Raw genomic sequence first — 26097 nt, forward strand, 5'->3', positions numbered from 1 at the left:
TATTTGCCATAAACCTAATATAGTTAACGAGATATTTTATTTTGTTTTTCGATCATTTTCTCCGTATATCATCAAATTGGAGGTTCGATATCGAAACGAAACAAAATATTTGGTTAATTATTATTAAGTTTAATATTAGGTTATACTCTCTAATTTTTCTCATTCCTTTGAATTTTGACATGAAAAACACCACATGCTACTAAAAACAAGAAGTTTCCCTCAAAATCTCTGAAATGCCTCCACTTCTGACAATAAGCAAAATGAAAGCAATTTTTGTTAATGTAAAAAAACTAGGCCTACAAATACTTTTTGGACACACTGTACACTTTTTCTTTTCCACAACTATGTAATTTTTGTACAGATTTACATTCTGTAGTTTATTTGGTATTTCGAATATTTTAGGTTAGAAAAATTGCGTTACGTGTATATTGTCATTTGCAACAGAAATGTACATAGAAATCTATACACGCCGATATATAATCAATATTAAAAATGATACCAATATACAAACAGCATTTAAGAGAATTTAATCTAATAAGTACTTACACAATACTAATTGAACTTTCTCTTGCAACAGTCTTCCTTTCTCATAACCACAACATCTCTTATAAACTACACTACACTTTAAAAAGAACTATTTTTACGACAAACTAGGTATTTCCTATAAAATAAGGTTATGCCACAGTAACATTATTACGAAGTAACTAGTGCTCCTTCTTTCAATTATTACATAAAAACAAAATTAAGAAAAAAATTTTAACCACTCAACGTACCTTATTACGATTACCATATTCGTCTTACACCTTTATTTCTGCTTTTAACAACCTTTCAAAAATTCCACCACTCAGAGCTCCATGAATATACGAAATATCCCTAGTTCGCAGCGATCATCAACAAACATCCGAACGCCTAAGCCACTGGCCATCGATCACTCCAGATTAAGACGTTCCACTGGTACGTCTTTTTTCATTTTCCACTGAATAATATTCATCATACCCTCGTTACAAGTAAAGGAATTAAGCACCAAACGATCTCTTGTCGCAAGTCAGTAGTAATCTTTCAAATTTACCAAATTATTCCAGTATGACAGCAACCGAGAGAGGCAGTATTGGCGATAGCCAGCTGCGGTATCGACGGGAGACCTTATTTTCGATGGTATCTGCGAAATAGAAACAAACGAATGGACGGACGGATGGACGGACGGACGTGTATGCCGCATTCCGTGTTTATTATTTTGCCGGTGGGTGGTCCGGAGAAGTCCAGAGCCGTCTTGGTGGCCGATAGCATCTCTCGTGTCTCTCATGTGCACGCACCGTTGAACGCGGCCAACGCAATGAACGAACGTGGCGCACCGAGTCGTCTTGCGTAAGGGAAGTAGTCGACTTCTCTTCTTCCCCCACGCCCATTCCTCATTCTATCCCCACCACAATGTCTCCTTGTTTCACTCATCACCGGACTAGCTCTGAGATCCCTTCTTTCCTCTGGTTACGTCCCTACTACTTCATCGGAATCTATCTTTCTCGATGTTATTTTTTCCTTTCCCATGTGTCGTTTCTTATTTCTTTCCCTTCTTATTTCTTCCTCTTCTTTATTTCCCTCACGTATGACACTGTTGCTTCCTTTTGTTCCCATCAAGGCCGAGACTTTCCTGCTTTTGGATCGATGGGTTTTTAATAGCGTGTTTCTCGTTCCAGAATGTAAAAAAAATAATCTTTCAGTTTTTTCCCCATTTTTTTTCTGCCTCCCGTTACTCTTGTAAGGATTAAACGTCTTGTTGCATTTGCTTATTAGCCGTGTTCGTGTTTTTCTTTCCTTGATTGGATATGTTTGTGTTTCGTTTTTTTTTTTATTTTTACTCGTTACAATTTTTCCGTTTACTAATGAAGAGAATATAAGGGAGATAAGAGGTGAGGACGGGATAAAGAGGCGAAGGAAGGTTTCTTTTAATATAGTTCTTAATGTTGGCTGAAATATCCGTGAAATCATGAACAGGATATCTGAGTAATACAGATAATCCGCAGGACGATTATATACGTCTTGTAGCTAATTAGTTGTTACAACGCCAATTTTCAACGTGTTTTAATGCTTTTAAATCGATAAGCAGCGACTTCTGGCAGAAAAATTTATGTTAAAGAAAACATTGTAATTTTATTCATCTTGCTTTGTAGCTTGTCGATAAAAGAATTTTACATAAGCGAATAAATTATCTATCGGTTACTAATAAATAATAAAAAAATCTTTAATTTCACTTTTTCCCCACAAGAAAAAGAAATAAAAGCTATAAAATATTAACTAATGAAATATAAAATGTCCCTAAATGTTTCTAATTCAATTCTTGTTAAAATACTAATAGGAAATCCAAGGATTCTTATTAGGCTCCAATCAAAACGAACATGACATTTTAATTCGACATTTCATATTACACGACTTAATATTTTATAGCTCTCTTTTTTCAGAAAAAAGATGATTTTACAATTTTCTAGAATTCATTGAATGAACAATTTCTAAACCCCACGTAAACAAACTTCAATGTCAGCGTTAAACAAAGATACCTCGACACAAGTAAAGGTACTTAGATTGAGAGAAACTTTTTTTACTCTATTATTTTACACCGGCACGTAAACCGACGAAATTCCTAGACAAAAGGCGAGGACATGTAAGCCTGCAGAGATGCAACCCGAGCTGCAGAGGTGCATATTGTGGAAAATAGATCCACAGGGGACTGCGGTGCGTCGGCCGCGCGCTCTGTTTCAGGCTGACTCAGCCGCTATCTCGCTCTCGCACTCATTAAGCCGATGCAGCGTCGGCAAAGATCAAAGCTCGTCTTCTACGGAGGACCGCTTAATACTGGGTGGCGAGTTAAGAGTGTCGTAAAAATTATTAACGGTCCCTCCGCACGCTGTGCCTTATCGCCGGATCGGCAACTACAGTGGGGTGCATTCGTCGAAGCCGCTACCACAATATGCAATGACATTTTTTTTCCGTTCTCGTTTTGCTTCGTACTCTTAATTCGCATTTGGAACTTTGTGCTCGTGAAATTTACCTTCTCGCCGATCTCTCTCATTCTGTCCCGTGAACATCTGTAAGAATGCAAAAAAAAATGAACCAGGCTGCGTTTAAATGTAAGCTGTATAAAAGGGGGGAACGAGGGAAAACAAGGGAGAGAATTTAATTAATGTTTTATGATGTATTAATTTACGATTATCGATGGTAACGATCGACCGTTTAAGGCTTGAAAAAATTTCTTTAAAAATACCGCTATAAATATTACGATAATTTCGCAATACGAAGGAAATTGGTTGATCGTTCGATTTATTTCTACGTGACGCCGCTTGTATCGTACTCGGATATTCTGTTACGTAAACGAACGCCGGTATTGCATTGTATCGCTTTCGGACTGACCTGAAGTAACACTTACAATTTACAACACGTGCTTGTATTTTCAAAATATCAACGTTTCTCGAGATATTTTTTAATTGAGAAATATTCGTCCTTTCGTCGTTAACGTTAAACCGAAGCTTTATAGTGACGTTACATCGATTCCTCCTTTCGACAGTACGAGACAGTCAATGAAAACGATCACGAGATCTCCAGAAACGAAGAGTAAAATAAAAAAAAAGCGACATCTGTCCGTATCAGAATCGAAAATTGTCTCGTATTTGGTGGAACAGGGTGTCGAACTTGGGATCGCAGTGGGTGGTCGCGTATTTATACATTACCTCTTTGGATCTGCCAGTTTGTCTCGCTTTCTCCTTCTTCCTCTTATTTAATTTTCTCCGTTCGCTGCCTCTCTCTTTCTGGCCTGTTTGCTTACTCTCTGTCCTTCTTTTCACACTGCTTCACACAACACACACACGTTCCTCACACGTGCGCATGAATTTCGAATGCGTGTGAGACTGCCCAATGAACGTTCTGGCGTGCATGCACGTGCGTGCTAGCAACAGGCGTGCACGCACACACGCGCAACTTCGAACAGGAGTTGTGTACGACGCCTAATGAAGTCGCATCGTTATACAGATATTATGAAGACAGGTTAATAAGTTAATCGTCCAGTGTAACGCTATTCCCTGTGGCTTAATGAACGCACTCAAAACAGTTACCACTTTTTCTTCTGTGCACGAGATATTCACGTTTTGATTTCACAAGAAACTTTTATTTATTACACTTATACAAATATCGGAAAACTTGAAGTACGTTTGTACCTCGTGTGCGTCGTGAAAATAAACAGAGTCACTGTTGAGGTTAGTTTACAATTTAGAACAAAATACAATGTAACGTATATGTAGAGGAATATTGTTAAAATCTTATACGTTATTCGTAAGAAACGTTAGATTCGATTATACGCGGAGCAGATAACAATAATAACAGGAGAGAATGCAGTCGAACCCTATAGTTGCGGCCGCCAATCAAATCATAACCAGTGGCAGGGGAGACGCGTATAATCAATTATGCAGATTCGTTTCAGCGGCGGTGGCGGAGAGATGGTGGCTGGTGGAGCAGTAAACTGCCGTATTTCCGGTCCCGATTAATATTGACCAGAGCAGCAGTGATTTCGATCTGGCAGAGGAGTCGTGTTTACGTTCGGTACATCGGTGCCCTTTTCCGCTCGTCTTCAACTCTCCACCGCACGTCGACCGCGTTCATTGCGCTTCACGGATCATCCGGACCTTCTCTACTAACACAGAACGCAAGAAGCGTATACAAAACTTTTCGAGACGGTGTGGAAGCAGTGATGAGGAGAGAGAACAGTGAGAGAGAAGCCGGGAAAAAGAGAAGGAGATGCTGCGGCGATCTGTAAGCGGCGTTGTGTGCCGCGTACGTGTCACGTAGTCACTCCCGGTGTGTGGGTAATGTTTTTGCTCGAGGGGAAATGGTACCGCGTGTGTGGTCCTGCGTCGTGCCCCCTGCACCCCTTTGATGGCACATCACCGTATCCTAGCAACGTAGAACGCTACGCCGATTCGGCCAATCACGAATGAGTTCTGATCACTTCGGCCAAACTCGGCTTGCTTCGCCTCCGACGTCATCGGTACCTGCAGTGACGTATCGTTCTGCCGCGAAAATTGGGATGCACAGAAAGTTTGTTTCGTAGAAAATTATTTATTTCACATTTAATCACTGTTATTTGTTTTAGGATTTCTACGATTGTCATTTATAGTAATATGAATAGAAAACTTAAGTAATAGTGATATTTTAAATAGTAAAGAAAATTAATATATGACTTGGTGATATGGTATAAGGTTAGAAGTTAATTCTCACTTTCCACATGTCTTGAAAACATTTCTATTACGCGTAATTATACGAAAATATTAAATATGAATTTTTTTATCATTATATTGATGTTTATAAACAGTAATGCACATAACATGTACGTAGTATTTGATTGCAAAAGAAACTTGTACATGAGGCTTAATAGACATTGCTTACCTTATCTTTTTATATTAATGTTATTAAAAAATGTAGAATCATAAATTTCCTTAACCAAGCGAGGTCCATTCAAGCGCGGTCGTGAAATTACGGTCCTGAATGTTTGTGCAGCTCCGATCTCGGCAAGTGGCGCCGTTGGAGGGGGGCCGTCAACTATGGCCGGCACAGAAGGCAGGCCACGAAAGAAATGTGGCACCGCATTTCGCTTAGTACGGACTTAGACTGCTCTAAGTGGTGGTCGTGCACGCCGGTGTCCGATCACGACGACGACGACGACGTCGTCGCTTCAGAACGCGTGACAGAGAGATTACCAGACTTTAACGAGAGTTTCCAGCTGCCCTTGCTGGACTCTAGAACACTCTCATCCTCTCACGTCGCCTACGCCTTCTTGCGTAAACCGGATGCTCGTCACTGCCGCTCTTATACGAATTCGGTATTCGCGGCGAATTTCCTAAAACGTAGTGTGAATTTTCGAGCGAGATACAACCGTGTCAAGTGACAACGATTGTGACAGTGACACTGGAGTGCGCGTGGTTGCGTGTCATGCTAGTATCGTGCCGATAGAAAGACACAGTGAATTCAATCGTTGTTAACGCTGGATTGTATGTGTTCATTTCGTTTTCATGACATAAGAAGAGGCACGTGCATACGAAAGCGTGGTTGTTTCCCGCGGAAATAGCGTACGATCGGCGACACTCTTGTCCCGGTTGCGCGTGATATTTCAAAACAAGCAAACTCGCGTGTGCGCCCTCGTGCTTGTCTGCGGTACCGTGAATCCCGCGAGAGGGAGATACAGAAGAGAGAGGGAGTACGAGGATCCCGCATCAGAGTAGAAAAAGCAAAAGGGAGAGAGATAGAGAAAGAAATAGAACGAGGAGACGAATTCGTAAAGAGGAAACAGTCACGTATATTTACTCTTTTACTGTGGTACGAAGCTAACCTAAAAACCGCTTCTGAGTCCGTTTTGTGCGTATACCATTGATGAGTATGATACAGCCGCGCATGCGCACAACAAATTGTGTATACCTCGTGCGCGAATTTTGATTACTGTGCTCGTTGTACATATACGAATTGCGCGGTAAACAAGAAGGACCGATTGAACGTGTGCTGTGACAAGTGTTTCTGGAGAGATTTGTGCGAAAATTACGTGCAACCGCGGTAACAAGTGCAAAGTGAAACCGTTCTTTTCTATTTTTTTTTCTTTCGTGTTCGTGTCTCATTCATGTTTAATTTTTGACGTCCGTGTTGCACTTGGTAACGTTACAAGTAAATCGGCCCGTAAGAAACGTCATATTGGAGGGGAGTAATATTAAAAATAATCATACTGCGAATTGTGTCGGGGCGAATGTATGACGGATCATGGTTTCTGCGTCCGGCCCAACAGGGATCCTAGCGGGACGCCCTTCTGGTTCTCAGTGCCACCAAGGTTCACAATTGTCACAGAATGGATGTACCACGAAAATTCATACGGAGAAGAATGTCAAAACCTTGGAAAATGCGAAGCAACGACATGAATCGGATCTTTACATTAGACCAAGCTGGACCGATGCAGCGATAGCGTTGGATCAACTTGAAAAGGTGGGTTTCTTTCGTTGACAGTTTCATTTCTTACAATTCATTTTCGGTGATTATCATTATGTTACTGTTTTTAAATTTACAACAACTATATAAAGCAGTGGAAACTTCTTGCAAAGGTTCTTTAAAATGTTGCGTATTTCTGTTAACCTCTTTCCATTCAAGTCACTAAATACTTATTCGTAAATATAAAAATGCAGGATGTTTAGAAAAATATTTAGAAGCAGAAATAAAGATAAGCAGATTTTTTTTAGAATACTTTTAATGCGTATAAAAGTAGTGAATACGGAAAGCTGTTGTATTCTACACAGAATTTCTATCATAGAAAATTACAGAATTCAAGCGTTGTTCTATCCCGAAAACATTATTTTGTTTGCTTACCGCTTCAAATGTTTTTCAAACGCTCCATTATGTATCCCCTCGTACCTTCTATATTATAAAAATAGGAACAAAGAATACAGGCAGCTACAGCCATTTTTTTTCTTTGAACCTGAGAATTGTTTCACCGACAGCACACTATAAAAAGAAATTCCAAACATTTCTTTCACACTTTCCTTATTTCAATGAAATGTATCTTACACATAGACTATTCACCCAATTTCAGTTATACAAACACTAATATCGTTAACAGGAAAAATCATATAAGACATTCGCATAATCTGTATAAACGATCCATTCTATCAAACACCTTTTTTATTTATCGACAAGAAAAGTGAATGTAGATTACTATTTAATTTCTAGACTATCGAGATTGCGAAATGAAAACTTCACTGTGCAGACAGAGGCAAATAACTTACTTTAGAAATTAAGCGTTGTGTGGTACATTTCGAAACAGTCACGTATGCACAGTCTCATGTTTTCACAACAGTATCTTATATCTTTTTTTCTACCATTTTTTGTGCACGCTACACAATGCCTTTAGGGATTGGATTTCTCCTCTTTCAGAGTAATGTTTCGAATGAAATGTCTTTGTGTTAATCGAGATACAGTAGAATTCCAATAATCTGGCATCTGATAGTTCGTGATTCGACAACATCAGTAATTAATTAAGAGTGCTTTTAAAAATAATTACTGTTATATTAGTCCGATTTATGTCGTGTTTGGACTCATTTTCATCGGAAAAACGTTACTGTATTAACTATTGCCTTTTTAAAAGTATTTTTACATCACACTGATATAATCCAATAATTCGGCATATTTGGTAATCCAAAAAATGTTTTGTTCATGTTGATTATTTTTGAAATAGCCAAATTTTAAAAACATTTCTTCTATTAAATTAATTCCAAATTGTAATTGATTTTTAGATTGTCACATATTGTGACAATAAATGATCATGAAAAAATCCTTCGGACTCTTTCGATGTTATTGCAAATGAAACGTGATTTTACATATATCTACGGAGTGTGAAAAAATGTTTGTCTTCGGAAGGTTAGTACCTACAACAAATTCCTTCTTCTTGACCATTGTGTATAAAAATTGACGATCGTTCAACGATCGCCTTTGTATATCTAACACATTTTGTCAGTCTCTTTTTTGGCAATATATTACATAATTTCACAAGATCCATCATTCGCGTTTTGAACCGGTAATACTCATTTATCATCGTATACCAAATTGCTATTCTACCCATATATTTAACACTAGGTTTACGGTACGCGTCATTTCGACGCATTTCGAATTTCACAAGGAAAATTACACAAACCGTTTACATTTCTCTCCGTTTACGTTTCATTTATAAGTTAACAGCGTATAATATGTTGTTTTTAAATAAAATAAGTTATTGTTTAAAGAAAATGTGACGCTTGTCCGTAGAGATAGGTACATAAGAAATGTCCGTAAACCTAAATAACTAAATAAATAAGCAACCAGTTGCATAAGTCTCTGTATCTAGTATTGACACGGTCGACGTGTGAAAAACTTAAGGTCGAGATACGGTGGCGGTCTGCAAGGGGTTAATCCACAAGTCCATCGTAAAAAGGAGAAACAAGGAGAGAGAGTATTTAGTATATATAGTAAGTCTCGTGCAGAAACCCGACGTTTCTTAGGTCGCCGTTCGAGTCACGCGTGCTTTTGCTATCGTGACCCATCTAAATAATCGACGAGATACACGCTCTCTGCGGGTTATACGGCCATCGCTGTCTCCAGCGGCCTGTGGAGGTCAGTTACGCTAACTAGACGTACATAATAGCGTGATCGCACGCCACTCTGTGAGCAGCCCACCTTTCGGCCGCCTCTGGGACGGGAGATAACAGAGCGTGAATTCGATGCGAACTGTATTTGCCTATTCGCCGCGACTGTTACTTTCTGTCGGCCATTACGCGATAACTGTAATTGACAAAAACAAACATGCGCGTTTCCTGGAATGAAAATACATTTAAACTGCCGCTGATTGATTTCAGGTGCTTTCTAACGACGATAGAGACTCTCCTGCCACGTGTAATGTGCTCGTTGGAGAAATAAAAAAGCGCGTTAAATGCGATTGAAGGAAAACTCTTGTAGGTTTTTATTTTACCTTTTTGACGGAATGTGGTATTTTTGAGAGAAATGAGTTCGGTGAATTTGAACGGTGTTTGTGTAATTTGGGTAATTTCATTTGAATAGTATTAGTGACTGCAATAGTGGTGGTTAAGGTTGTCAGCTTTTTAATGCAGATATATTGCAAAAATGAAATTGTCATGTTGTTTGGAAGTTCTGAAATCTAGATTTGAACATGTTTTGCTGTTTGTCGTAACACGTTCAGGACGAAGTGACCCACTGATGGATCACCAAATTATTTCAAAATATTTGGTATAATTGATTTTTAATTTTTTCTATAATTACTCAGTTCCATTGAAATTTTCCATAATTCAAAAGCCCGCCATTTTAACCACCGACAGTAGTAGAAATAAAATTGGGAAAGCACGTAGGTTTAAATTTTCTAAGAAAGAAATGGGCGAATATGGAAATTTACAAATAATCTTGCAACAGTTCTCCCTGCTCTGATACTTTTAGATTTTAAGGTGAAAAAAAATAGCGGGTACAGGTATCTCTAAATAATTTTGCAAAAATATCCCCTGCTTCCTCTGGCAGCTTGAAATGTTCTAAGAAAGAAATGGCTAATATACAGCAGAGCGTCAGTTATCCGAACCCCGATTGTCCGAATCGTCGATTATCGTTCGAGGAGTAAACAAACTTATGGTGTTGCGGTACCGATTGACGAGTAAAAAATAAACTTTCTTAATAAATGTATATCGTTATTTCAAAGCATTTTCTTTTAAATACTTTCATCGATAAGCAATTTTAGGCTTCATTCCTATAGTTATAAACTGGGTAAGTACATGTATGTACACTACCGGCCAAAAGTTTGGAACCACCGAGCATTGCAATTTACACAAAGAACGCTTTGAGAATTTTTTATCATTCGAATCAATCGATATGGGATAAATTGATAAAAGTAGAATTGAGATAAACTTGAAATCTATAAAAAATTAGCAGCAGATTTAGTATTGATGAGAAGTGGGAGGTGATTCCAAACTTTTGGCCGGTAGCGTGTATGTTTCATTAAGTGAACTGTTTGATCATCCGAACAATTCGATTTTCCGAACCACCTCAGTCCCAATTGGTTCGGATAACTGACGCTCTACTGTAGTTATTTACAATCTATCCTCTCACCTCTTCTCTCAATCCATCAGCCACTCCATCGACACTTATCCCCGTACAACATGCATGAACGCTTTCTTTGCAGCATGTAGATTCGTAGTTGTTATCGACCTACCCGAAGAAGTCTCCGGAAGAATTTACCGGGAATAATGTTTCATAGCGTCACGAATATTCGTTGCACACGCTCAGAGAAGCGTGCCCTTTCCACGAATGCCTCTCGAAATTCTCTAGCAGGCTGTATAGCTGCTAGCTGTAAACTTTCACACGCGCGGGTGGTCCGGAGACGTGTTTTTGAAGGTGAGAGCTGAGAGTTGGGGATAACCGAAAGAAAGACAGAAGGATGGTTGTGAAGTGTAGATCGACGAAGGATCGACTTCCTGCCGAACGAATACACACACACCCTCCTTGTGTTTTTCCGACATGAACCTCTGGTTCCTCTTAAAAAAATCCTCCTCCAGCGACGAAGACGATCTCGGGGTCTTACGACATCGAGATCGTCCCTCGAGATCTTTCCATCTCGAATGCCTGGCAGAATGTGCACAGCACGTGAACCCCGGGCCCTATCACCTTTCGAAACGGGCCCAAATATGGTGCCCTGCGAGCTTTCGACGGCAGGCCTTTCCTTCGGCTTTTCTCAGAACCCTGAAACACACCCCCTCGAACAGAGCTCGAACACCTTCTGTCGTTAGCTCCATTCTTGACACTCGTTCTCTCATTTCCCATTTTCCCAATCTTTTGTTTTGTCTGACCTCACGGTGCACGGAAACGCACTGAGAAATGTCGGAAGGAATGCTACTACTATTAAATACAGGATGGGCCACGTTAAACAGACCACCTAATTATGTTCTTTGGTTATGGCGGTACGAAACAATTTTTATAGCTGATTTGAATGGTTTTAAAGGGTGAAATGAGATGGGAGAATGTTTTCTGTTTTTTGTTTGGAAGGTTTACAGCAGACATCGATGTGCATTTAAACGTGCATGATGATGTGGCATTAAAATGATCCTGGATTCTAAAATTTTTATATTTTGCCATTCTCATTTTTACATTTTATTGACCCTTTGCAACCGTTTAGATTAGGTGGACAAATTTTCTCGTGCCGCTATTGCTAGAGAAGATAATTAACATTAGAGTTTCTCACGTTTACAGAGCATAGTGTTGTCGATTGTTCAATTTATTCCTTTCATTGTCCTCTTATTTTTGTCATCTTTAAGTCATCTTGCGGTTAAATATCGGAAGACTCTCTATAACGCGGGAAATATAATACAATTTCCACCGGGTCAAATTTAATTAACACAAAATTACAAATTCAGAATTGGTATGTTCTTTTTTTATTTTATCACGCTATACGAGGTCCTACTGTAGTCTGATACTCTTAATTTTTATCAAGCAGTAGTATTATTTTCGTCACCAAGTGTACACAGTATAATTATAGCAATTGGCAAACCAAAATAGCACGTTTACATTTGTGTTCTAAATTAAAAAATGAAAGAAATTGATTTTAAAAGACATTTTTCAAGAAAAATTGTTCATTTAAAAGACATTTCCCGCAAAGAATATTCTAAACTATAAAAGATAATAACTCAAACTGTTAGTTTATACAATGTGATCTTAAAGTAGACTGCGTATCGCTCAAGGACTTTCTTGCTGATTTACATGCACTCGATTGGAGAGCGTGTGTATCTCAATCACGATCTCTTCCTCCCTTCTCATTGAGAGAACGAGTTCCATCGAATCGCCGCACAAACGGTGAGATTATCGGCGGAAGCCACAGTTAAGTAGGAAACACCTCTTCTGTTTCCACATTTCTTTCAAGGATTCCAATTAACAATTTCTTCTGCTGTTTGCTGGAAACCAGTTCCTTCCATAGCTTGCACACATTTGCGACGATCCAAATAACCAATTTCATAAAGGTGTTTTGCTCTATCCTTTATCGTTCCTTTTCCTCATTTTTTTTCCTTTTTTTCTTTAGTATCAAAGGCTGTTACACGCTTTTATGTTAACGCTCGAACAGTGATTAAAACGTTTCTTTTTTTTATTTCAAACCTTACTTAAATATTAACATTATTAGAATAAAATCATTATAATTTTTCCAAATTATTAATTTTTAATTTAAGAAATTTCTTAATAATAAATATTATTTGCAAACGAAACAAACGACTAACGGCCACGGAAATTCGTTTCTCTTAATTTACGTAGTGATTCCAAACTTTTGGCCTGTAGTGTATATGAACCAGAAAGAAATATTAATAAGGTACAAACTATATTTCAGAATAAATGAAATTTTCGTTGATTTATTATGAGAAAACAATGATAACGAAATTTCTTAAGTGCTTGTACGAAAGTCGTAATTTACTCACTTGTTCTTTCTTTTACACTTATCCATTCTACGGGAAGGAACGTATGGAGACATAATTGCACTGCAGAGTAAGATATGGAAATTTTTACGTATCGCTATTAATGTACCGCGAAAATTTATGTCGATAAATTTCCTTAAATGCTTATAAGATATCGCAATTTAGTTTTGCGTTCCTCTTTCTTAATTAATTCGCCATAGATGGAGCGTTGCAGAGTTTTTGCATCAGACAGTAGAGAATTCCATCGAAATAATCATTTACATATGTCAATAATATTTTTAATCATTTACAAAATCATCGCAATTTGCTTTCGCTTAAAAATTTCATTCATCTTTCACACCTTTTATCTGAATGGTCGCTTGAAATTTTAATTCATTCACGTCAAGTTTTAAATTCTCTTATTAAATTAAATTTTGTATTATTTTTGGTAAAAGGTGACGACAAGAACCTTGTTGTATACATAATAATAATATTCATAGAGTACTCTTTCATTATTACTCATTTAGTCTTCCTACAGCATTTACACTCCCCTAAATAATCTTTCCATAGTATTCACATAACATACATTCACAGTACTCACATAATAATCACATGGAGAACATTTACTCGCACAGTAGTTACATATGTAATATTCATCTCATTGACTTAGTAATCAATTTCGATGAACAAGAAGGAAAAATAAACGTAGCAAGTCTATCATGATAATGTTTCTCGTTTGGTCGATTATTCGAGAGATACTACGTTCGATGCACAAACTCTCTTCCAATCAGACGACCAGGTACATCCGCGACATGGAAACCGCTTGTGTGACCACCCAGAGAGACTAGCTTGAGCAAAACGTTCTCGAGAACTGACGCTCGGTTCGCCTGTTATTATAGGTGCACGTTTCTCAGAGCGTTCTTCGCCAGGCTAAGAGCAATTGAAAATAATGCGTGCACTTTATTATAATCCCAGCGAATTTTTCCTGAGAATGATACTACCAGCATTGGTTGATATTGCACATTAAGAGATTCGTGCAATTACCTCTCGTAAGATGTTTTCCAGATAAAAACAAATCGTTTGTACGGTTATAATAACAATACATTTATCTCCATGTGAAATTTACAACTTAATCTAGAAGTGATATCTAAAAGTCGGATTCAAAAATTGACCTAAATAAATTAAAATTTCAATTTTTTACTCACTGTCAACAATGAGTAACATTTACACATGTTACAGCAAATATAAAATGTACTGTACACTTATGACTATTATTGCTTAGTAGGTTACATTAATAAATTTTAGCTAACGCTATATCACTCAAATTTGGCTGCCTGTTCATCTGAACTATTTTGAAATTTTTTGTTTACATGTTAGAGATTGCTGTTATCTTGGTTGGTATCGTCTAGATTTATTTTTGAAATCTACTTCTATTATGGTTTCAAAAAATTAGAGAAATTGATATGGTAATCTATACTTTAGTTTATAAGGAAGATTATGGTTTTCTAATTAAAATTACCAAAGAAATCGGTGCCTTAGGCACGTGGGATGTTTAAATTTTTAGGTTAGGAATATATATAACAATATGAGTCTTAACGAAGACTAGCGAGAAAGGATAATGTTATCGTCCCTCTGGTGGTAGAACTTAGAAGGTACCGTCACAAAAAAGTTCACGAAATTCTTAAGGGGTGTTCAAACTATCAATACATATTGCCAATATTTCAGGGTTCTCAACATTATTGTACGTGTAAAGGAACCCTCAGACGATCTATATACATTGCCAATATTTCAGTATTGCCCAATATTGTCGCGAACCCTGAATCGCTCGTCTGAACGCCCCTTTAAAGTCATAGAATAAGTAAAACGAAAGAGGTGCAGAGGATATATATTCGCGATCGTGGCGCGAATAAAGCGGTGTCGTTTGCCCGGCGGTTCTCTGCTGTTTTATCGTTTACGCGGTTGCACAATTACGCGGTATCAGCGGGAGATGGTGACAGTGGCGTCCGGTGTTATCGGGTCTCCGGAGAAAAAAGAGGCGCATTCTTTGGGGTCGATGCTCCACTTTTCTCGGCGGCCTGAAAAGGGAGAGCTGCTCTTCACGTTGTGCGCGCCCCGCGTTCATACCGGATGAGTCAGTCAGTGTACGGCCACTGCCCTTACGATTCTCTACGTGCATACTCGCACGTGACACACGCTTTGCACGATGGAACACCCCTGACACTTTCGGACCTCGATGTTGCTCGTTTTTTTTGTTAGAACTGATGCAAAGATTTTGTGCGTCACTTTTTATACGCAAATTGTATCTCCTCCTTAATGCTGTGGAATAAAGTGCTGTCGGTATCTGTGTTATCTTTAAAAAATTTTAGAGAAGAATCTTTGTGTGGTGTATTATTAATGTCGTCAAAAATTTGAGTTATTTCATCATTTTATGGCAGTGTATGTGCTTATACAGGGTGTCCCAGTTTTTTTTCGATCAAACTTTGTCAGGAACTTCTATAGGTATAACTACGAAGAAAATGTTAGATGAGCATAGGTCGTTTGAAGCTTTATTAGAAAGTTATGACAATAATCCGAAATAGGAATAGAATTTTTAGGTTAGGATGTGAGGTTATGTTACAAAATTGGAATAGATAGAATAGAGTTCACAATTTGAGGTCGTTGAAGGTGTTGAATGTAACTTTTGCCAGCGCCATTTTCGCAAGTTCGTTACCATTCCCTTCGTATTTCGTATTTTTGTTAAAACTTCTTAACGAAGCTTCAAACGACCTATGTTTATATAACATTTTTTCCTTACTTATACCCATAGAAGGTACTGGCAAAGTTTGATCCAAAAAAAATTGGGACACCCTGTATATTCGTTTCGCACGATACGAAGAATGCTTTAGTAAAATCATTGGAAAACACGTTCTTTCCGAATTAAATTCAATACGATTCAAGCGAGTCTAAGATATTTCACTGGTAAGAACAATTATTATCAACCTACCACATTTTCAGGTGCACTTTATATTTAAAAAACGAGTTTAATAGTAACTTTGTAAATAAATTAAAAGCCATATTACGAGATACGTATATCGCACAAAAATAATCTTACTCTCCCTCGACAATTGCCTTGAAAATCACAATTGCAACTTGCACACGATTCACAAATTACCCGTTGTACGAAATAATCGCCGCAGTGTTTTATTAATCACACGATACACCGTTCCGTGTTTCGATTCATTTCCTATTTTCAAACATAATTTCGCACAGGCGCGATTGTTCAAAGGACGAGCGACCTTGAAATTTCGTCGAGCGGCTCGGTGCCTGCAAACCGGAAGTGGATAATCGCATCGGAAATACGTATCGATTACTATGCGCGATTCCATCGTACGTACACCTGCGAATGTGTGTGTGCGCGCGCGCGTGCATACGTGTACATGCATCATCGCGAGACTCCACTTACTCCAATTTGTTTACCGTCCTCGAGGATGATTCAGTTACAAGCAACGACCTCGACCTCCTGCACCACCTCCTATACACAATCGTTCGCTTATGCACGGCCAGGCGATCATATTTCCCATAAGCAGCGACCGACCGCGCCGTTCCGAACGCTTGTTTACTCCTTACAAAATACCTTTTTAATTCTCCAACGGTAATGTTGAAATACTTGTTGCGTAATTCCTCGAGATAATTTATGGTTAATCGGACGTGGTGGATGGAACGTGGCTCGTTGTTGGACAAAATTGATATTAGATTAATTTTATAAGTGAAAGTCGTGGATAAATAGAGCGCATGGTTGACGCGAAATTATAAGTTGTGCAGTGACAAGCGTGTAATGTTATTTCTATCGAGATTTTATGGCGGGAAAGTGTGTGAAACTAGAAACGATGCAATTCTGTTTTAGGAGCTTTTTAATTTTTATTTTTGATTTTCAAACTTTTTTCACAGGAAATTATGAAAACTTTGGATAAAATTGGAAAAATTGAAAATTGATTAGATTGACTGCTCTGCTAGCTCTCGTGTTAAACCGGTATTGTTAAATTAAGTTAAATATGCGTTTAACGTGTTTTTCCTTTTACTGGAAAATATCGAAGAAAATAGTACTGAATTATTGTCGGATTTGCTTCAGTGTCCTCTACAATACTGAAGGAAAACGTAGCGATACAGTGATCACTGAGTCCTTCCTCGCAACAGTACAAATTAGAATAATCACCAACCACAGTCAACAATAACAAAAACATTAATACGACCTTAAATCCTATACAAAACTAAAAAAAAATTTGTCGGCGTTATCATAGTTTAACCCTTTGCGATCGGCACATTTCTCTGGTTGGACTATCAGCTAGTCGAAGCAAATTTAAATTTTCAAAGTTATTTTTGCATAGTTTATTTATTATATATATAAGGATATTGAAAAACAGAATATTTTGAAACTGATACATTTTGTTTAATACATACTAGTTATAGTGCATAAAAATAAAACGTTTTAATTTTTGTAATTTTCCAAAGTATGATACTTGACAAAACAAAGATCATGCCGCCACGACAGTAAAATCCCTCCCGTTCACGGCACAAGAGAACTGCAGAAACTGCGGGATGCTCGTTATTTCGCGAACTCGAACAAAGGTGATTCAACTTAAGTGAGTTTTCTTCGTTCCGAAGACTCTGAATGCCGCTTGACGTACGGTGGGAGACAGAGCGAGATGAAAGATAGCGACGACCTGAAGAGAGAGAAAGAGAGAGAGCACCCGTAGTATTTTATAATCGCGTCTTAATTTCTGGCAGCTGAAATCCCCCGGTCCGAGAGAGTGAGAGCACAATGCTGTACATTCACGCACGTTGCGTCGGCCCCGTCCGTTCGAGTGAGATTAAAGGGCGCCGACACTACGTGTGAGGCTTTTACACTAATAATACCTACGAAAGAGAGGGCCTCGTAACCGTCCAGAGAGGGTGGAGGCGATGCCGACCAAGAGAACGCCGCACCGCCTTTTGACGACGACGCGGTTTAGAAATTCGTCGCGAGCCACGTGATTTCGATGTACAGTGGCTCACAATGGAAATCGTCCAGCACGTTTCAATGTGCATTCCTTCGTCGAAACTGTTCTGACTTGGTCTTGCGTATTTTCCAATATCGTTGGAAACGAAGGAGATATTTAGATCTTATTTTCTTTTCATTTATTTTATTAACTGCCATCAATTCTTTAGGATTTAACCCTTGTCTAGGCAACCAGTTCTATATTTTTTATGTTCTTGTGAAAGTGTCGTTAAATCGTTCCGGATCCCCAATTTTTGGAGATTTTAGAATAAAAGTTTATGCAAATAATTTTAAATATTAAAGCTTGAAACAACTGTGAACATTTTGGTTGCCTGCACAAGGTTTAACGAATGCCCCATTTTTCAATATAGACTTTGTAAATTTCTCTTGAATAAGAATTATTTATTTTTTTTTTTTTTTTAGTAATATAATTTTACGTCCAAGTGTAAGTTAGAAATTTTAAATAAATTTTATCTTACAGTTAAAATTTATAACGAAGTCGTGAAATGAAAATTTTCAATTGTCCGTTCTCTCTATTAGATCTTCAGTTCTGTAAATCTACATTTTCACGCTAGTCAAGTTTCTTTGTCAAACGTGTACCTTTAGAATTAAACAACTGTGGGTATTTCGGTGGATTATTAACAAGAAGCGATTTATTAATTTATAGATATACACACATAATCACACGTCGCGATTTCGAGCCCTACTGGTTTGCTCCATTTTCTTCTCGAACTCTTGGAATTGCTTTTGACCAGATCTCGCATGCAAATTCGCTGGTCCGCTGAATTTCGCAGAGGCGTGTGCCTTTTAATATTTACGAAAGCCACCTGTTGATATTCATTGCGGAGCATTGTCGTTGAGACGTACAACAAACTGGGAAACGAGGTTTCTTAATTGTTTTCCAAAGTAGCAATTCGTGAGATTCAAATGAAAAATAAAATGTAACCTTCGATAAAACACAGTAGTTATTCAACGTACGTTTAACATTGTGAATCGAAGTAAGTAACTTCGTTGTATAAATCTAACCAAAATTTGCAATTTTTCACAGTCGAATAAAATATCTAGATAAATTATTAGCAAAACTCTGGATCAAATTTACATACACGATTCCCATGAGAAAGACTTCGAGAAGTTTTCCATCACATTCGCAGATTCTTCTAGAATCATACAGAACGTATCCTCTGCAACTCGGACAAATACTTTCCTATTGGTTCCCTAAAGTTTACAGTCAGATGGTCATTGTGTTGCTTTCGATACACGGTGGCTTCTCGGTCATCTTTCATTTACCGACTTTCTCGTTAGAACCACTCGATCCAAGCCTAAACTTCGCGTAAAGAAGATACTAGAGAGTACTGTGCAGAGCTGGAAGGAATGCGGGTCTGATTGGGTCGTATCCCCATAAACCCACCTGCTCTAACAGAATCATAGAAATAGGTCACACGTATTGCCATTATTGGCCAACGCGATAAGATCGACGAATCGTCTCATCTAAAATCGCGTGACGTAAGATTTCCCCTCTTTCTGAGCGTCTTCTCATCTCTGCACAGTACAAGAGAGCAGATTTTCACGTGGAAAATCTCGTGAAACGCGGTGCAATAGAGAGGTAGCCTGTCCAGAACCTCTGCTCCGCTTCTAATGGCGCAAATCCGCCGTAAAGGTCGACAGAATAAGTCAGAGCGAAATGGATGGGACTGAGGAACGTCGGGTCGGCCTGTTCCTTTCATCCTTGCTGAAGGATACACGCCCCTTGCTTGCTCGAAGCCTCTTCAGCCTGCTGGCTCCTTTGCGTAGGGTCAGTACCTGATGGATGCGCCCTATCTAGCGCTGAAACGTTGAAACATTCAACTTGTAGACTTTGTTCACCTGGAGACTAATAATTATGAAATTAGCAACGAACAAGGGATTTCCTTCTTTTTTCTCCTTTCTTACTTCGAAGTTAGGCTCTGTTGGTTCGTAGAATGTATAGAGGAAAATGAAAGTGGTAGTAATTGCAGTAGTTAAGCACGGTGCGTGTATAAGTGTTATCTTTGAAATGATTGCTAGGTGAATACCTTTGGTATTCAGAGTGGAAATTGGACACACTTTTACCTCGTTAGCAAAGCTGAACTAAATATCTGCGACATTTGTGACGTACAAAATTCTGTCAATTGTATACTAATCACCTGTCCTAAGTACAGCACGACATACCAAATTTATGAAATATGCTACAGAAAGCTTTCTTAAAAGATACTGAACTTCACTATCTACGATTATTTCCACAGTGGTCACTGATAACCTTAGAAGGTGCATGTGACTTTAAACTTGCAATTAAAAAAAAAAGTACAGTGTATCGATCTTCTCCAAAAATTGTAAATTTCGCTCTATAGTCTGAGTCGCTAAAAACCCAACTTTAGTGCTTCATACGACTTAAAATAAACAAATAAAAAAAAAAATAAAGTAGCGTATCGATTCTTTTTTTAACGAAAGCAAGTTGGTTCAAAAAGGATCACTGTTTAGATCAGCGTTTTTTAGCGTATAAAGGCTGTTATCAATTGTTAAGACAATTGAATTTAAAATTATCCTAATTTAACATTTCCTAATATTAGAGATTCGGATTTTTATGATCTTGTGATACATTGACAAAAGTGTATCGAACATTATGGGAATTATTTGAAATAAAAATGTTTAATTTCAATGAAGTCGCGTTTCTTTTCAAAAAGAACGACTTAAAACCGCGGGAACTTTCAGGATGACCTAACAGTATCATCGTATATGTGAACAACACAATTTTGTTGCGTGTGACATTATGTATAGTACTACTCGAGTAAATGGTCGCGGAACGGGTTACGTTCGTAATCACTTAACCGGGATATAGTACCGTTTCTTCAATGGTAGATGATTCATCGGGCGCCAAAAATTATCTCTTTCATCTATCGCCGGCCGGTCACGCAAGGCATGAACATCAGCAAAAAAGTGACAGGATTGACTCCACGAAAGCTTGTCCAAAGAAAAATGTAATCAATTATTCAGGCCAGTACTGTATTTGTGTGTAAGCAATCATTGACAAACTATTTTATCTACTTTCACGATGAATTTGCTATTTATCATTTTCACTTTATAGCACAGAAATTATCGGAGCACAGTATACTCCCAATTAATGATTTCTAGCTAATTCCATGAAACGAAATTGATCAAATTCGTTTTATCTATGAAAAATTAAACACCAAGCACGTGCATTAACACTAAAATTGAAAGAATATGAAAAAGTGGAGTTAGTCATTTTGGCTCAATTATCGATATAGCAATTTCTGTCACACTTGACGAGTCTCTCTGCTTCCTACAAGGTAAAGTGTTGTTAAAAATGTATCGAGCAACAAAGCTGAATTTGCTAACCGGTTCTCAAGTTTCAGCGAGCTCAATTATCTTCGACATTCGTGAAGTGTGAAGTTTGAAGAACCATCAATTTTACGATCTCGTTATATCATAAATGTGATCGTAACTCGACTGCGATTAATCACAGAGAGAGAGGGGTGCGCACACGCGACTCGATCGGCCGCCGATCCAATTTGAGGAGCGACCGCGGCGGCGTAACTTCTTCGCTTCTTACGATATGCTCGCCGAAGTTGGAGGAAGCTCGTTACCGGAATCCAAGCGAGGCTTTTCCTTTCGACTAGGTATTCTCTCGTTGGAATTCCTCGGCCGATTAGAGCGCCAGTCGGATCGAGTTTCTTGCGGACACTTTCGAGCCGTACCTACCGCGAGAACCTATTCGTTTGTCTGGCAAGTCGCATGTCGTATCCGCGGAGCAAGCAAGCGGGTAAACGTACACGCGTGTGTACCTGTGCAAACCTCTCCTCGTGTGTGCTTTTTTCCTCTTGTTTTCTTTTCTTTCGCTCGGCCACTTTTACATTCGTAAGGAGATAATTCTGAAAACACTCCGCGGAGATTTCTGATGCACGCAACATCTAGACGAAAGACGGCGGAGATAGGCATCAGGCTTCACCCACCCACACGGGAATCCCATACCAAATAGAGAGTGTGTATTTATTCAATTTCTCTGGCTGGCGTGTGTGGTGGATTCACGACGTGAACGCGGAATAGCGGTGTTGTGTTCCATAGGTGGGACACGTGCGTTAGTTTACGCGACAGGGAGGTGGTTGAGGGAAGTTTGAGGAGAGATTTCGCGATAGGTGAGCAGAGTGTATAATTGTTTCGTCGTTTCACCTGCTTCGGGGAATGAAAGTTTCACGCTGGGGGATGATTGCACATTTTTCTGGCGAATTTTCTTGGGAAACGTCTCTTCTGGAATTTGATATTTTTAGAGTGACTGTAATTGGAATTGAATTGATTCGGTTACTGCGCTATAATGATTTTAATGAATAGTGAAATATTTTAAAATTATATTGGTTTGAAAGAGAGCATACAAAATGTAGCTTAGCTGTTAATGAATTTAAAATGTAGTAAAATCAGCATTAACTTATGATAAAGCTGCAGTGATTTCGATTGATATGGAAAGTGAGATGTTGAGCAGTGAACGCTGAAAACAATTATTTGTCGATTACATGTTTAAATCACAGGAGAGACTATTTAACAATAATAATTCTTTTTTGGGCCTTATTATCTACAGCAATCAAATTTCATGCTCAATACTGTACAAACTTTTACCAAACCTGAAATTGTACAATTTCAAGTATATTGCATGTCAAATTAACTAGAAATCACAATCTGCAACAAAAACTTGTTGAAACAGAAATATTCCAGAGTATTAATTTTATTCTCTGAATTATTAAAAGAATATTTACAAAAACACACTTCTAAAAATTGATCAAAAGGATGTTCACAAAAACGACCTCTCAAATTCAATCAGAAGAATATTTGCAAAGATAACTTCTTATCAACTTATCACTTCTTATAAACGAGAGTAACCGGAAAGATACGGATCCAAGGTGCTCGAATTTTCGCAAGTAGTCGGTGGAAAGGTAAAAAGGGGGACCAGAAACGGACGAAGAGAGAGAGAGTGAAGGAAAAGAGAAAAAAAAAGAAGGGAAGACGCCACGAGTAGCTCTCGAGATGTCTACACTGGCTCACGTACGGCCCGTGCAAGAGAGGAAGAGAGCGGAGCGCTGGAATTCCCCCTTTTTCCCGTAAGTGGTCCCCGCGGGCCTTATGGGGTTTCTCGTGGTGGGCAATATCTACATGTTACAACCTCGTGGCGCGGGGACCACCGTCGTTGACATAAGATCCTGTTATGCTGTCTGCTATCTCCTCGCGAACCTCGTGTCGCGCTGTAAGAAAAACATTAAAAGTACGAATAACATAAATTCGTTAAACGTTACCCCCACCTCCTCATCCTCCTCCTCTGCCTCGTCGAATTTCCTTCTCCGTCCGACGATTTCATATTACTCGCCACCATAAAGATCTTGGCGGGTTGTCCGTTTCTCGAAGTCAATGACAGTGATGCTGAGAGTTCTTGTTGCTGGTAGTCGATCATAATCGCTGTTTTATTTTCTTTGACAAAGATGGCCATAAAATGGAAATACGATTGTAAAGCTGTCGTACATGTAGTGGCATTTTTATTTAGCTATTCTTCGTTGTTCTCTCTCTATATCACTGGTTGGCATTTCAATTACATTTCTGATTAGGTTTTTGGATTGTAGGATCACGATTATTTGACTATTAGTCAAATGCGATTTTTAAACTGTTTTTCCGGGAAAATTTACATTTCTTTTAGTTACGTCGCTATGTGCAAGGTTCTCTAAGATGGCAAAATTTTAGGAGTGCAATGTCTTATATCATATTAAAATTATGTTACATTATGTGTTATAAATATGTTTGTTTAAGCGATGGATATATATTTAATGTTCATTATGGGGTAATGGTGTTATTTATACAGCACAATATTAAGATGTACTTTAAATCACAAACGAATTTATGCTTTGTATGCAAATAATGTTACTGAAAGACAAACGCTGTATTAAAAAGATAAGCATCAAGAATGACATCGAGGGAGTTTTATAATCATATGAGCACGTAGATAAAAACAAAAGAATTACATTTGAATATCTCACCGATTATCAATCACACATAATAAGCCACACAAATCATATAATCCAGCTCATTCACCAATCGAACCACTACCAGAGTCAATGTTATATCACAAAATCTTCCAATCAGATTGAGTCGCTACAATAGACTCGCATTTTGATTTTCAAGCAGGCACACCTGAGGCTTCTAAAAAGATTTGGGAATTTCTTTCATAGATAACTATTAAATAAAAAGTCTCGATTTTTTTAGGGGATGTAAATGTAACTTTCAGCTCTCTTCTCCAATTTTTATAAAGTGACTCGAGGGATTTATATCCTTTGAAAAAAAATTGAAACTTTTCATTTAGCAGTTACCTGTAAAAAAATTCCCTATGTTTACTTATTTCTAGACCACTCAGAGTGGTGCACTCTCCTAAATAAAAAAGCCGGTATTCGTAGCTTGTACCCTAAAAAAATAAGAAATATAGTAGACTCGTCTGAATGGAATGCATCGATGAATCGACAGTATGGAATTAAGGCGACAATGGCCAGTTTCACTTATAGCTAGGGTTACCACACGTCCCAGATTTCAACCCTTGAAGTGACTTGATTTTTAAAGACCTCTAAAGTGTACGGAATTCTATCGACAAATTAAGAGCAATAAAACATTTCTTAAAAAAAATTGTTACTATACTTTCAACCCCTTGACTTATGATCTCTTTCTCTGACTATACATCTAAGCGTCGATCCGTTAGTTTGATCACTGTATTAGATTTAAAAAGGCTACATTTGTTAATCTTCAATCTCACAAATTAAAACGAGCATTAGAATTAAATTTAATTCATCTAACCAATATAACTTGACCAGAATCCGCGTCACGAGTCAGACTCGTTACAAGTCAACGGGTTGATAACAATTCTACTTTTCATTTTACTCGATCTTCGATTACCGACAACAAAAGCACACTTTCTCAAAAAAAAGAAAAATGTCCTTCCCTTGTCTTCTACCTGTTCCGGTTCGGCGATGAAAAAAAATATGGTAACCCTACTTACAGCTATCTAAACTACTCGTGAGAAACAAATCGAACGAAACTCGGCTCGATTAATACGAAACAGGTTCGAATACACACACGCACATACGCGGTCTCTCTTTCGAGCGGAGTTTGAGCATCGGCCGGGAAAAGAGGGAAGAATCGTCAGCGTTGGTTGGTGCAATAAGAGAAAAGAAAGGTGACGGTGATGAGAAAGAGGAACGAATTCTGCGGGGAACGTAAACACGCGGTCATCAGTCGGCGCATGCTCCGTGGAGGTCTTGCGAGGCCGTGGTTCCCCGGGGACCATGTGGCCGACGAGGATTGTCTGCACGTCTAGAGTTACCCAAGTCTGGCGGGCCGCGAGGCCGCGGCACCAGAGTTAATTGGCTGGAAAACCTTGCTATCCGATACTCGACGCCCGGCTACTGCCCCGAGATACGTAAGCGTATGTAATCTGTATTTTCATCTGTACGTCTATCGTGCGCCACGTTGTGCGCCCTCCCTTTCTCTCTCTCTCTCTCTCCTTCCCTTCCTTCCTTCCTTCACCAACAGTTTCTCTCTACCTTGCTCTATAACTGTACTCAAAGGAGCGGCGTATAAAGAGAGCAGAAGAGAAGAGGGAGAGAAAAGTATCCGCTCCTTTTCTCCACGAGCTCGATTCCCTTCTGATCCGTGGCCTCTCCTCTCATTCTCCCTTCTCCGTCTTTCTTTCCCTGTCAGCCAGGAAAGATAGGTATTGTTGCGGGTGGTCCATGGTGCACATTGTCAGACCGGCCACCAGGTAGTGTGCAACGTTGCCGCTCGCAATGTTGCGGACGTTGCTCTCCCTTCCATTCCCTCTTTTCTTCCTTTTTCATTTTTCACCCTCCTTCTTTTTCCCGTTTTACGTCCTTTTCCCTCTTTACGCTTCGCGCCATCTTTTTTCGGTTATCTTCGCGCTGTAACTTCGTTTTCCTTTTGTTTACTGGTATTTGGAGGAGGATTCTTTTTCTCTATCGCTAGTTGAATGTTTGGGAAGATTTTGCAATACCGTTGATTGTAAAAGAGTGTACAGGGTGTCTCGGTATTTTC

The 26097-nt window shown here is 38.6% G+C and overlaps 1 protein-coding gene across 1 annotated transcript in view; it reads left to right on the forward strand.

The window, feature by feature from the left end:
- Positions 1–6786: 6786 nt before the first annotated feature.
- LOC108575478 (protein patched) overlaps positions 6787–26097 on the forward strand; it is a 72641-nt gene continuing 53330 nt past the window's right edge. Inside the window, 1 exon segment of the mRNA XM_017938297.1 lies at positions 6787–7005. Within this exon segment, the coding sequence (XP_017793786.1) occupies positions 6787–7005 (219 nt within the window).

The sequence above is a fragment of the Habropoda laboriosa genome, unplaced genomic scaffold (assembly GCF_001263275.1).
Source record: "Habropoda laboriosa isolate 0110345459 unplaced genomic scaffold, ASM126327v1 scaffold276, whole genome shotgun sequence".
In the NCBI taxonomy this organism is placed as follows: domain Eukaryota; kingdom Metazoa; phylum Arthropoda; class Insecta; order Hymenoptera; family Apidae; genus Habropoda; species Habropoda laboriosa.